This window comes from Aspergillus nomiae (genome assembly GCF_001204775.2).
Source record: "Aspergillus nomiae NRRL 13137 chromosome Unknown contig00006, whole genome shotgun sequence".
Classification (NCBI taxonomy): domain Eukaryota; kingdom Fungi; phylum Ascomycota; class Eurotiomycetes; order Eurotiales; family Aspergillaceae; genus Aspergillus; species Aspergillus nomiae.
In genome coordinates this window covers 243,918-256,322 of record NW_015378061.1, presented here as the reverse complement: position 1 = coordinate 256,322, position 12,405 = coordinate 243,918, and the positions used below count along the sequence as shown (strand labels likewise).

The following is a 12,405-nucleotide window of genomic DNA, read 5'->3' as shown; positions in this document are numbered from 1 at the left end:
CTGCGGGGAGCCTTGATTGGTAGAAATGTGGATGCCTAGCGATGAAGCTTCGCGCTCAGGCCTGGAGGGTGGGGACGGGACGGACAAGGCAGCCAGTGAGGAAATGACACTCTGGCCCTGTAGGGCTGAACGGCCCGTAAAGCTTTCCAAACAGGAACCGTCCCAGTGTTTCTTTCTACTCGTATTGAGGCTCACCGTATTTCTAGTTTCCCTCTTGCGTACATCCATGTGTCCGGTCTTGATGACCGCCACCACGATCATTCAGCAGACACAAAAGTAACCCTCGCGGTTTTTCGAGACTCCATTTTCTCTCAGCGAAGGCGACAACATGCAATCGGTCAGGCACAGACACCAGCAGCTACCGCCCTTAGACAGTATGTCTGCTGTATCGCCGAATAATTCCCTTCGCTCTCCCGTCCCCAGTACGCCCATGCGAGCTGCCCGCCAACAATGGCGTCCTTTCCACCGAGCGATCGTCAGAATTGGTAGCCATCAGTATGTGAAAGCAATGCTGGCTACCGTCCCTATTGGAATCATCACAGCGATCCTGGGCGGACCACCTCGAGTGGTGTTTGTCCTGAATCTTACGGCACTAATACCACTCGTCACTCTGCTTACAATCTCTATTGCCGATTTGTCCATGGCGACTGGGCGCGTGGTCGATGAATTGCTCAAAGCGACCGTTGGTAATGCAATTGAACTGACCCTGGGAGTTGTGGCCATGGCCAGTGGACAAATGCACATGATTCACTCGACCCTGATAGGAAGCATGCTCTGCTACATGCTTTTGGTGAGTAGTGTATCATTCGTATATCAGCAAAGATATCATTACTAACATGCTCCAGGTACCAGGGAGCTGCTTCTGTCTCACCGGTTACGATAAAGATCATCTCCATTTTGACCGCACCCTGATCAGCATTATGTCTTCTCTCATGGTAGCTGTATGCATGTCTCTTTTGATTCCAACAATTATGGTTACCTTTCCCTCTTTGGATACCACTTCTCCCCAGGCTTCGGTGACTCGACTTGAGATAGTCTTTGTTTCACGTGCAGCGGCAATCGTACTTCTCATTTTGCTTGGGGTGTTGCTTCTCTTCCAGCTGAAGAGTCATGCGTCAATCTTTGATCATGCCGAAGCGTCTAGCGAAGGCTCTCCAGGTAGCCACAGCCTGAACGATCGTGGCATCGCACAGGATCGCCCAGCGAGAATTTTCGCACCACGAAGCGCTCTGATTGCTCTTGTGACGGGAGTATCCTGCCTGATTATGTGCATTTTATGTGTTGTTAAGAGCGCCGATAGAGTTGCACAAGAGCTTGGTCTTAGCGCAGCCTTTCCCGCCCTCGTGCTGGTTCCACTTGTTGGCAACTCCACGAGATACGTTGCGATTGTCATAGTCTCACGCCAGGGCCATGCGGAGTCCGCAGTGCGGGCCATCATCAACAACATACTGCGCATTACTCTCCTTGTTATCCCCGTTCTGATTATCTTAGGCTGGGTTTTAAACCTGCCCATCACACTGCAGATGGACACGTTTGAGGCGACCATGTTGTTTTTGGCTTCAATGGTGTTGATTCATGTGCTTCAGAATGGGAAGAGTAATTACTTCGAAGGACTAATGCTTGTGGGAACGTAAGTCAGCACTTCATTTTATCTACTTTACGAATTGCTAATCACAGCTTCTCTCATATAGGTATGTCATATCTGTTGCTGCTTTCTATATGCGTCCTGGTATAGCCGGCACCGCCAAGCCCACGCCCTAATTGAGGGCCCGCCGTATACAACACGGACATGTGAAGGGGCATTGTGGTATAGATATCATCATGTCTTGGCATTCACCAATAAATAAACGCAGTACTGCGATGTTTCCATGAAGTAGCAATTCCATCTCAGCGGACCCAAAATGCAAGCGCGATTATCGCGTATCTAAGCCAATATATCAGTCACAAACTATAGATAAGCTAAGCAGAATAGGAGGGGGGGGGCAACGTACAGCCCAATCAGCAGACTCCCATGAAGATACGTATACTTAGCGTCCTTCAAAACTTGGTTAACAACCAGAATAGCGAAGAACAGGACCAACGTATGGAATGTCTCAAAAAGAGCGTCATTGGCACCCCAATCAGCCACCCGAACATGACCAGGAACGGAATGGCAAAGAGTCCGATCTGCAAGATACTGCTGACAATGACGCTAATAGCGAAGTTACATCACCGCCCCCGAACGAAGCGGCGATCACCGCCACGCCTTCGGGACAATTACTAGTGATGGGAATGAGAATAGTTGCAATGAAAGTTTTGGAGATTCGGGTGGCGGCCGATGTAGCAGGGACACTGGCAAGGAAGAAATGGGAGCAGATGACGATTGAGGTGCCTGCGGCGACAAGGGTGAGGACGGTTTTCGACAGGTCCGGCTTCTCTTTATTTTCACCTTGATCAGCTTCATCTTCTTGTGGGGCGTTTGGTTCTTGTTGAAATAGGTGGGCGTGCGTTCCCAATTGAAAGTAGAGATATCCGACATATAGCACCAGAAGCACAGTGGAAGTTCCACGGGAGAAACTCAGGACTTGATCTTCCAAGTCCACCGAGGTAAAGGTTGCATATAAAACGGAGGGTAGAATCAACCCCACAGCTGTGACAACCATTAAGGAGGACAAGGAACCCGTCTGGGCCATATTGAAATATAGGATATGCTTGTTGTATGAAGCTGATATCAGACAGCCGCCCATAATCTATACCATGTTTGTTAGTCACACAGTCCGCCGATGACATTGGACTTTCCAAAAAACGAATCCCCAAACATAGAAGAAAAGTGTACCAACCAAAAGAATATCTGACAAAATACTCCCGATCATAACCGACTGAGCAAAATAGGTGTCTCCACTGGCGACGGCCAGAATCCCAGTCTACAAATAGGTGAGGTTAGCATGCTACTCATCCGCGCTACCGTAATAGGCAGACAAGAATTTGCTCTGGGCAGATAAACAGGGAAAACACACGCTCAACTCGACCGCATTGCCAAAGGTCGCATTAATCAGTCCCCCGACCAAATCACCAAAATAATCGGATAGTGTGTCAGAAGCATCTGACACAATAGCGGAAAGCGGTAGAATGGCCAGAAAGTTGAAGACCGAAACCAGCACCGAGTTCCAGTTGAGAAGTGCTGCGATAACCCCGAGGGGAAGAAATACCAGCAGGCTGTGCACTGTGATCATAGCGTATCTCACCGTTGTTAGTGGCATGCGAAGAGAGTTGTGACGCGGAGTGCTGGGTATGTGGTGACGGATGTCTAAGGGCTTTTCTTCGATATTTAATTGCCCTGCTGCAATTCATATGTTTGGAAAATATGAGAAACAATGATACCGGGGGGGAAAGAGTTGGCCTGCAAGGATAAATACACTGGAGCTTTCGATATGGTAATTACGATACCGTACACCATCGGGTGGATGTATTGAAATGATCAACAATTCGATCCTCGTCCATGATACTATTTTCGTATGTTTGAGCTGATGCCTGTTGGAGGATTTGTGTTACACATCTTCGTTAAGAAGTCCATCTCAACCCTTCGTATTCTCTATAAAGCAGTATATAGAAACTGACTGTGCTGTCCCACAAGTAGTATAATCAATTAATCACCAGCGATAACCATCGTCTATTATATATATACAACCTACCACAGTGACTTAAGTCGGCTACAGCTTGTCCCTTCGCTGCATCACCTTGGGCATCTGAATAGTTTCAAACCAATCTTCACCATACACAAGATGATCACGCCGACTCATTAACGATCGTTTCTTGTTCCATGCAAGCTCTGACTCTCTGTACTTTCCCATCTCCTGGACCAGCCACGCTGCACAACAACTGGCGGTCTGGTTTACGTCCTCGAATGGGAAAAGATGACCACGCTCTGGGAGGATCATTTCTTTGACCTGGCCATGGGAGATACCACCACTACCCCCGACCCCCACGCCGCAGGCCTCATGGCCTCGCGGAGGTTGTCAATGCCAAGAAATGTTTTCGCTCCCAGAATCCAGAGCACAGAGGGCCTCAAATGGTGGATCTTTGAGAATGTGCTGCGAGTTTCAGGGCGATAAACAATTGTGTTAACGTTAGTAGGATCCATATCCGGGTGGACAGAGCGATCAATCTGAGTTTTCTCGTCTGCCGTGCGAGCCGAGAAATTAGGACGGTACATGCCTGCGACTTCCTGGTACTTAGTTGTGGTGAGAGTCACCGGTGGCTCGGAATGATCTGCGCCCTCTGGGATGGTGGGATACAGTGCGGTGGGGAGGTCACGGAAGCCGAACTTGACCATCAGGTCGAAGCAGCGACGGTCCCAGTGCTGCCATGTCTTTGCATGAGCCGATGCCGCTGCTTTTCTGTTTGGCCAAATGTCGGGTCGCCAAAGAGCATAGTTGACGGCGCCGGGCGGGTCAATACCGATCCCCCTCTGGGTCGCTCTGGGCATGATGGCAGGATCGAGAAAGACAAGGGTCGTAAACAGGCGCGGGTGCATGAGTGCAAGGTTGGCGCTGAGCAGCGACACTGACTTTTAGCTTTTGTGATCATTATAGTATGAAAGAAGGTGTCCGTACAGAATATTCCCCCCAAAACTATGACCGATTCCAACAAGAGGCCGTGGCATCTGGTTGCGGAAGTGATTGATCATCAGAAGTAAATCGCGGGCAGAATCTACCCACGAATCTAGTTATGGAACTTAGTACGGTCGTGGGGGATTTCAAGGGATCAACAACTTACAGTCAAGGCTGATCTTGTCTTCATTGAGTACACCACTCATGCCCATGTTTGGGGCATCTGCCATCCATATGCTTCGAATATGGACACCATTTTGTTTTAACCGGTGATAGATCTCATCCCAGAGGGGCTCATAGAGTTCCTGTTTGTGACATTCCTGTTAGAAAGCATGCTCTTGACCCGTGCAATTATCCATATTTAGGCAGGCTCAAGACTACGGAGCTCGGGTTCCTCCATCACTATAATACTATAGGGTCATCCATACCTTGGGGTAACCACAAGCATGAGTCGCGATCACAGTGATGGCATCGGTGGGTATGGTATGGCCTTGATCCAGCGGCGTGTATTGTTTGACATGCAATGATAAGACCTCTTCCTGACTTCTAGCAGTGCTTCCGGGATATTCCCGGATATGGCCTGCCGGCGCAGTATGTTCCGTGACTTTGAAGATATCTGTGGACATTACGAAGCCTTATGGATCTGTGAATATTCACTAAGGTATAATGAGGTGCGAGATGGAAGGAACTCAATTGCTTCCCAACAGCTTCTTCTATGTAGTTGCGCTGACAATGAAATGACAGGTCACATAAAAATTGAAAAGGCGATTCAGGAATGACAAGGATCCACATAGCCACACACACCGCCATGTGAGCACTCTACTAAGGACATGGTATGTCCATTATGAAGAGGTGATCTTTCAACATGTGCGGCATGGTTAGACCCGTTCTGCTCGATTGTCCAAGGAGGTTGAATCTACATTGAGCTGTAGCACATTTCCATATGAAGCTTATTTTTGCATATCTGAGTTCAAGATAAACCTGGGAGATCTGTCACTCGAAGTGTCAATCCTGGAGATATGGCATTCCAGCTATGCAAGGGATAGAATGATTTCGTGGCCCTGGCTTGGGTCAAGATGTCGCGAGACCCAATTAACGAGGAGACAGGAAGCCGCTATAGCCGTGTTTCGATTCAATGGTAGAGATAATGAGAATAGACCGCTTCTGAAATTTATAAGCTGCTATCCTTTGTAGAAAGACAGTAGACATAAAGTGATCAGATAATTTCGATGTGATGCTATCATGTCTAGAAGTATATCCAAGTATTTCGAGGAGAGTCCCGTGATCAACGACCGTCCGGTGTTGACTAAGCTGATGCTGGCCTATTCAGGACTAGTCGCGTCTTTTCAGCATTCTCCATCCCTCCGACAGGTTGCGCTCCTGTTGCTTCGGCGATGGTGCCAAATGTCAAGCTTTCGCCGACTTACGGCAAAACGCTTGGAAGCTCTCAATTTGCATCACGGGGATGCTTTCAAAAGCATGAGCATTGGTAGAGTCGCCAAATCTCCAGTATTCCCAATTCTGCTGCGGAGTAAACCGCTACTACTCCAAGAGTTCAGCCTTGAGGGAACAGGCAGAACCATCGACTGGAAACAGCCACTATCACTCGATTATCATATTTAATTTCATTTTGCTCTAATGAATTCTACAATTGAATTCCATAATATGAGCAGGAGGGTTCCACGGTGCCACCCTGTATCTCACCCCGCACTAATCTTTCAAAGGTACCTGACGAAGGTCCAAACACATCCATGGTCTGCCATGCGATAGCTAGCAAGACCGGCAGTGTAACATTATAATGGCACTGTGGTACAATCAGGAACAGGCCCTCGCCCTTCGTTAATCTCCCGGCAATTCAATTAAGATTAATCACCACTGCCAAGCACAACTAAAGCCCCAACAATAGTATTGTATGACCTAATGGCGACAGGGAGCCAATACGATGCATCCATTTCATTGGTCCTGAGGCCGATAAAATCTGCAGGACCCCGCGAATTACCGATATCTGGACTTTTCTAGCTTCCTCTTCTCGCAAACCGGATTGGTTCTCCAACGAGCGCTTCGCTGCATTGTTCATCACAAGTCAAAGTATATACCGGAGAACAATGGCCATGAGAGGGCATATCACTGCTCTTTCTAGATGGCTTCAAATTGCTGAATTGTCACCGTTACTTACACTATGTACCCTTGATGGGTGTGAATAATGTTAGGTATGCTGGACTAACTGAGAGTTTCACACTGTGCACCGTCGGAGACTCGGAGAACGGTAGTTCGGTAATGAAACGCCTAACCAAAAAAGTGAGGATCTCCGACAAAATTTGTCCGTTATTGGTACTCTATAGCAATGTCATTCCATTCACCTTAGATTCACACTGGCGCTAAGTGGGGGACGTTGTGGCATGAGTATGATTCAAGGGCGATCGGGCCCCAGCTGATTCTGTCACAGTACACTGCACACCCACTTGAATGTTCCGATAACTCAGGCCATGGTAGTGAATGCACCCTCGTCGAAGAGAATACCGAAACCGAGCCATGTAACTCCAGTTGACTGCAACATGACAGGTCCATATGGCGCCGTTAGCACTTCACGATATATCCAGCTGAGCGAAGGCGAACAGAAGGTATAAATATGGGCTGCAGGACGGCTATCGACTCAGACGAGACAGCATCATCATCATCATCATCATCATCATCATCATCGCACAAACGCAGCTATTGACATCGTGTATAACAACCTTGCAAAAACAACCATGCACTTCAACGCCATTTTTAGCGTCCTTCTGTCCTGTGGCCTGGCAGCAGCACACATGCAAATGAGCTGGCCTTATCCCCTGCGCAGCCCACTTGACCCTCAGAACAAAGGGTCCGACAAGGACTATGACATGTCCAACCCCCTCGACTCGTCCGGTACGGCATTCCTCTAACTTCAGTATACATCAGAATGGAATGTTTACATAACCTAGGTGCCAATTTCCCTTGCAAGGGTTATCACAAGAACACCCCCTGGCGCGCAACCGTGGAATACAAGGCTGGCGAGTCATATAACATGAGTGTGACCGGCGCCGCAACACACAGTGGTGGATCCTGCCAGCTGTCTCTAAGTTACGACGAAGGGAAGACCTTTAAGGTCATCAAGTCCATGGTGGGGGGATGCCCGCTCGATTTCAAGTACGACTTCGAGATGCCAAGCGATGTGGTCAATGGCCATGCTCTGTTTGCTTGGTCCTGGTTTAACCTGGTGGGCAATCGGGAGATGTACATGAATTGCGCGGATGTTGAGATTAGCGGAGGGAGCGGTAGCAGGGAATCGTTTGCAAACGATTATCCGGATATGTTCGTGGCCAATGTTGGAAATGGCTGTTCTACGGTGGAAGGAAAGCACACGGTGTTTGCGCATCCGGGAAAGCAGGTTACCTATGCGGGTGGTCTTGATGCATCCTCACCTCCATTCCCCATATGCTCTTGAAATCACAACCAATCGATGTTACACAGCTTTGTACGTGATAGTACATATTGTGAGTATCGGCAAGGCGGGACTATGCCGGACTATGGTTGCCAAGTGTTGAAATAAGGAACAGTTGATTTGAACATACATGGTACAGTTCTGTTCCCATGAGCTCTTTCTTCTCTTGTTACATCTCCGAGTGGAGTATATTCTTATTGAGAGGTGGATCCCGTGAGTGACAGAACCGCGGATGTAGTGAGAAATGGCTAAGTACCAAGTAAAAAGATCCGAGAGCTACGCGCCGTTTCAAGCGACATGATCGCCACCAATCACGGATCGATCGCATGTTGACAAGTTGCTTAGTGCTAACTTAGTAGTTGGAGTTAGTCGCACTAGCAGTGGTACTCCTCCTAAGCAGGATGCAATCGCGGCGTGGGCAACAAGTCACTATCTAGATACGCTGTCATGTGATGGGATCTGACTGGACCCTTCCGCCGAGAACAACCGCTTAAGGCCGGCTGGGGGCGGACGTGAATACCGATTAAGTAAACTGGATCTCATCCCCGCAAACCTAGATAAGCATATATAAACCTTACAGAACCTCGTTATCATCTTTCCATCTTTACTCCTCCTCGACCATTCCCTGGATTTATAGTTACGGACTTCGATTTTCCCAACAGTATAGCACTACAATGACTCAAAGTTCGACCTCCAAGGGAACAATAAAGGTTGCGGACTATCTGTTCGCCCGACTCTGCCAGCTCGGCATCCAGTCTATTTTTGGGGTTCCGGGGGACTACAACCTCAGACTACTGGATTTCGTGGAGCCATCCGGGTTGCACTGGGTTGGGACCTGCAACGAGCTGAACGGCGCATACGCCGCGGATGGATATGCCAGGATCAACGGGCTGGGAGCCTTGATCACCACGTTTGGTGTCGGCGAGCTCTCCGCCATCAACGGAATCGCAGGCGCGTATGCGGAAAAGGCTCCGGTCATTCACATTGTCGGTACGCCATCGCGTGCGTTACAGGATGCCCGCACCTTAGTCCACCATACCTTCGCCGATGGGGAATATAACCGATTTGCGGCCATGCACGCCCAAGTCACGGTTGCTCAAGCGAACCTCATTGACCCTCGCACAGCGGCAGAACAGATCGATTGGGCACTGCAGCAGTGCCTGGTCCATAGCCGGCCGGTCTATATCCAAGTTCCGGATGATATGGTTGACGTCATGATCTCGGCGTCGAACCTCGAAACAAAAAGGATCGAATTACCTGCTACCCCGAGTCCCAAGCACGAGACGTCCGTTTTGACAACCGTGCTGGAGCGTATTTACTCTGCTAAGCGCCCAATGATATTTGTGGACGGGGAAAGCAGGGCTCTGAACATCCTCCCTCAGGTTGATGAACTAATTAAAACTACCCATTGGCCGACGTGGACGTCCGCCTATGGGAAAGGTCTGGTTAATGAGCAATTAAATAATGTCTACGGTTTCTACGGTGGAAACTACGGTGCCGAGCAAGAAAAAGCATATTTTGACTCGGCTGATCTAGTCCTCGTGCTCGGGCCTCACTACAGCAACACTAATACGCAAGGCTTTGCCACAATCCCCAAGCAAGAAGTATCGATCTCCTTCTCGGACACCACCATCCAAATTGGAAAAGAGCTTCATAGGGACTTTTCAATCAAACAATTCCTCACTCAGTTGTTGGAAAGTCTAGATCATAGCCGCATTCCTAAAATCAATGAAGCACCCCCCAAACGCAAGGGGGACCTAAGCCAGATCAAAAAGTCCGATCTCATCACACAGAATGATTTCTACCGTTTTGTCGACCGACTCTTCCGCGAGGGAGATATCGTGGCTACGGAAACAGGGACAGCCTCTTATGGTGGACGTAATTTCACTCTCCCCCCTAATACACGGATGTTTTGTGCAGTGACATGGCTGTCGATCGGGTACATGCTTCCGGCCTGTTTCGGTGCTGCTCTCGCGCAGCAAGAAACGAACAATTTTAAACCTTCCAACGGCGCTAGTACCGGTAAAGGTCGACTGTTCCTGTTTATCGGAGATGGCAGTCTACAGATGACAGTACAGGAGATAAGCTCGATCATTCGCGAGAAACTTGATGTCACCATTTTTGTTATTAATAACGCCGGATATACTATCGAACGGGCAATCCATGGCCGAAACCAGGCATACAACGATATTGCCCCCTGGAGGCATCTGGAAGCGCTTAGCTTCTTTGGCGGCAGTGAAGAAGACGCCGCCAAGAACACTTTCAGTGCAAGAACCTTTGGAGAATTAGAAGAAGTGCTGCACTCGGACCGGATCCAGAAAGGCAATGGGCTTAGAATTGTTGAGGTTCACATGGGCCGGGAGGACTGCCAAGATCTCCTGCGAACCCTTATGGACAATCAGATCGCACAAGACGCAAAGCAATAAAGTTATAGTAGGGAGTAGATTGCTAGGTACTAGATTAGACTAGAAATCCGTTCCAAATTCTTACCTGATCTTAACTGCATGACATCATTGCATCATACACTAGCCACCCGTGGCTGATCTCGGGCTTATCAACCCGGACCAACGTTAATCCATGGAATTCTCTTCGGCGAAGGAAGGGCCCAGGTCCAGCAGATCCACAAAACCCGCCAGAGACAGCGACATTATAGGCCATTGACGATGTAACAGGAACCGAGTCCACTTTCACAAGTATCCTCTACGTCATGGGGCCAGATCTGATTCTGCAATCCGGTTTGGGGTCGCCACGGCCATGAAGAAAACTACTTATTGCAGGCATTTCAGCCGGCCCTGGTTCCACCAATTGTCGCCATTTACACATCACCATTGGAGTTCTTCTTGAATCAAGCGCAAGTCACCATGGCCAACCCAACGCGAAAGATTGTCTGTTTCTCAGGTATCGGAATCCTATACCCCATGTGCCATGGCGTGCGCTAATCCCCTTTAGACTTTGACGGCACGATTTTCATGCAAGACACGGGCCATGTCCTCTTCGATAACTTGGGATGCGGCGAGAAGCGCCGTCAGATACTCGACGAGCAGATCAAGTCCGGTGAACGATCATTCCGGGAAGTCTCCGAGGAGATGTGGGGGTCGTTGCGGGTTCCTTTTGAGGATGGGTTTGAAGTAATGAAAAAGGAACTGGAGATTGACCAGGGCTTTGAGGAGTTTCATCAATTCTGCATTGACAACGGCATCATTTTCAACGTGATCAGTGCTGGATTGAAGCCCATTTTGCGGAAAGTGCTAGACACTTTCTTGGGCGAGGAAGACGTATGGCACACGATCGCTATCATCTTTTTGGGGCTGTGAATGTTAATTTTTCTCGCAGTCATCACGGATCGGCATTGTCGCAAACGACGCACAGATCAAACCCGACGGCTCGGAATGGAAGCCGATCTGGCGACACGAAACCGAACTCGGCCACGATAAGGCCCTTTCTGTGAAGGAGGGCCGTGCACAGGCCGAAGAATTGAGCGATGAGAACGAGGTTCCTCTCATCATTTTCATCGGCGACGGAGTCTCCGATCTGGCGGCCGCCCGGGAAGCCGATGTTCTGTTTGCCCGGAAGGGTCTCCGATTGGAGGAGTACTGCATTGAGCACAAGATCCCTTACATCGGCTTCGATAGCTTTACCGACGTGAAGAAAGAGGTGGAGAAGATTATAAAGGAGGACCAGGAGAAGACTGGAGGCGTGGGTAAACCGGCTCGGTTTAACCCCCGCGCCAACATGTGGAGACGGGTCTCCAGCAAGCAAGCAGTACGTTGTGACTTGCCAGTGATATCGGGGATTGGGGCATTTACTGACCGCCTGACTGCAGGTTCCCAAGTTTGTCGCCGCGACCCCATCGAAAGAAGAGAAGATGTTCCTTTGGCCGGAGAATTTCTCTCAGTATCAACCGCAGCCAGTTCCGGAAAACATGGCTTCTTAGAGCGCGCTTTCAACCCAACATTGCATCACGTGGTGTATGCAGTATAGATATAGATACCTGAGGGTCGAGGAAGGTTATGACCCTTACATTTCAGGCGCAGTGTACATAGAAATGACTTACGTTTAATAATGTCAGACTAGGCGGAATAGAAATGCTTTCCCAGGAATCGCAAGTGATGTTCCATGTTCCATGCGTACGTCCAAGAGTTACGCACTACATACTTCATAAAAAAGCACTGCTCGGCAAATGCGAAAAGACTCAGCCTCAGCAACGCCCAAGGTCGAGACGTACCTTCATGGCTGATGGCTAGAACCGAACTGTATGCCAAATGTAGATTAGCGCTTAGTATCCACAAGCACAGCCCCCGAGACCCGCACGCTAAGATTGGAGAACGAGGCTTATGTTGGATCAGTCCAATG

At 49.1% G+C, this 12,405-nt stretch overlaps 6 protein-coding genes across 6 annotated transcripts; 4 read left to right on the top strand and 2 right to left on the bottom strand.

Annotated features, from left to right (window-relative positions):
• Nucleotides 1-376: 376 nt before the first annotated feature.
• ANOM_000821 (vacuolar calcium ion transporter) lies at nt 377-1,761 on the top strand (the record flags this gene model as incomplete). Its single annotated transcript, XM_015546079.1, has 3 exons — nt 377-790; nt 846-1,630; nt 1,692-1,761. The coding sequence occupies 3 exons, from the start codon at nt 377-379 to the stop codon at nt 1,759-1,761; spliced, it is 1,269 nt and encodes a 422-aa protein (XP_015411951.1).
• A 359-nt stretch (nt 1,762-2,120) lies between these two features.
• Nucleotides 2,121-3,212, bottom strand: ANOM_000820 (vacuolar calcium ion transporter; the record flags this gene model as incomplete). Its single annotated transcript, XM_015546078.1, has 3 exons — nt 2,121-2,729; nt 2,820-2,903; nt 2,997-3,212. The coding sequence occupies 3 exons, from the start codon at nt 3,210-3,212 to the stop codon at nt 2,121-2,123; spliced, it is 909 nt and encodes a 302-aa protein (XP_015411952.1).
• Nucleotides 3,213-3,913: 701 nt separating this feature from the next.
• On the bottom strand, nt 3,914-5,215 carry ANOM_000819 (alpha/beta hydrolase; the record flags this gene model as incomplete). Its single annotated transcript, XM_015546077.1, has 4 exons — nt 3,914-4,529; nt 4,593-4,701; nt 4,756-4,894; nt 5,018-5,215. The coding sequence occupies 4 exons, from the start codon at nt 5,213-5,215 to the stop codon at nt 3,914-3,916; spliced, it is 1,062 nt and encodes a 353-aa protein (XP_015412014.1).
• Nucleotides 5,216-7,144: 1,929 nt separating this feature from the next.
• On the top strand, nt 7,145-8,055 carry ANOM_000818 (lignocellulolytic auxiliary activity family 11 protein; the record flags this gene model as incomplete). Its single annotated transcript, XM_015546076.1, has 3 exons — nt 7,145-7,210; nt 7,256-7,496; nt 7,553-8,055. 3 exons carry the CDS (start codon nt 7,145-7,147, stop codon nt 8,053-8,055), a joined length of 810 nt encoding a protein of 269 aa, XP_015412013.1.
• Nucleotides 8,056-8,726: 671 nt separating this feature from the next.
• Nucleotides 8,727-10,478, top strand: ANOM_000817 (alpha-keto acid decarboxylase family protein; the record flags this gene model as incomplete). The annotated part of the gene is made up of 1 exon (XM_015546075.1): nt 8,727-10,478. One exon carries the CDS (start codon nt 8,727-8,729, stop codon nt 10,476-10,478), a length of 1,752 nt encoding a protein of 583 aa, XP_015412012.1.
• A 415-nt stretch (nt 10,479-10,893) lies between these two features.
• On the top strand, nt 10,894-11,986 carry ANOM_000816 (putative 2,3-diketo-5-methylthio-1-phosphopentane phosphatase; the record flags this gene model as incomplete). Its single annotated transcript, XM_015546074.1, has 4 exons — nt 10,894-10,950; nt 11,002-11,327; nt 11,386-11,814; nt 11,876-11,986. The coding sequence occupies exons 1-4, from the start codon at nt 10,914-10,916 to the stop codon at nt 11,984-11,986; spliced, it is 903 nt and encodes a 300-aa protein (XP_015412011.1). The 5' UTR covers nt 10,894-10,913.
• Nucleotides 11,987-12,405: the final 419 nt, after the last annotated feature.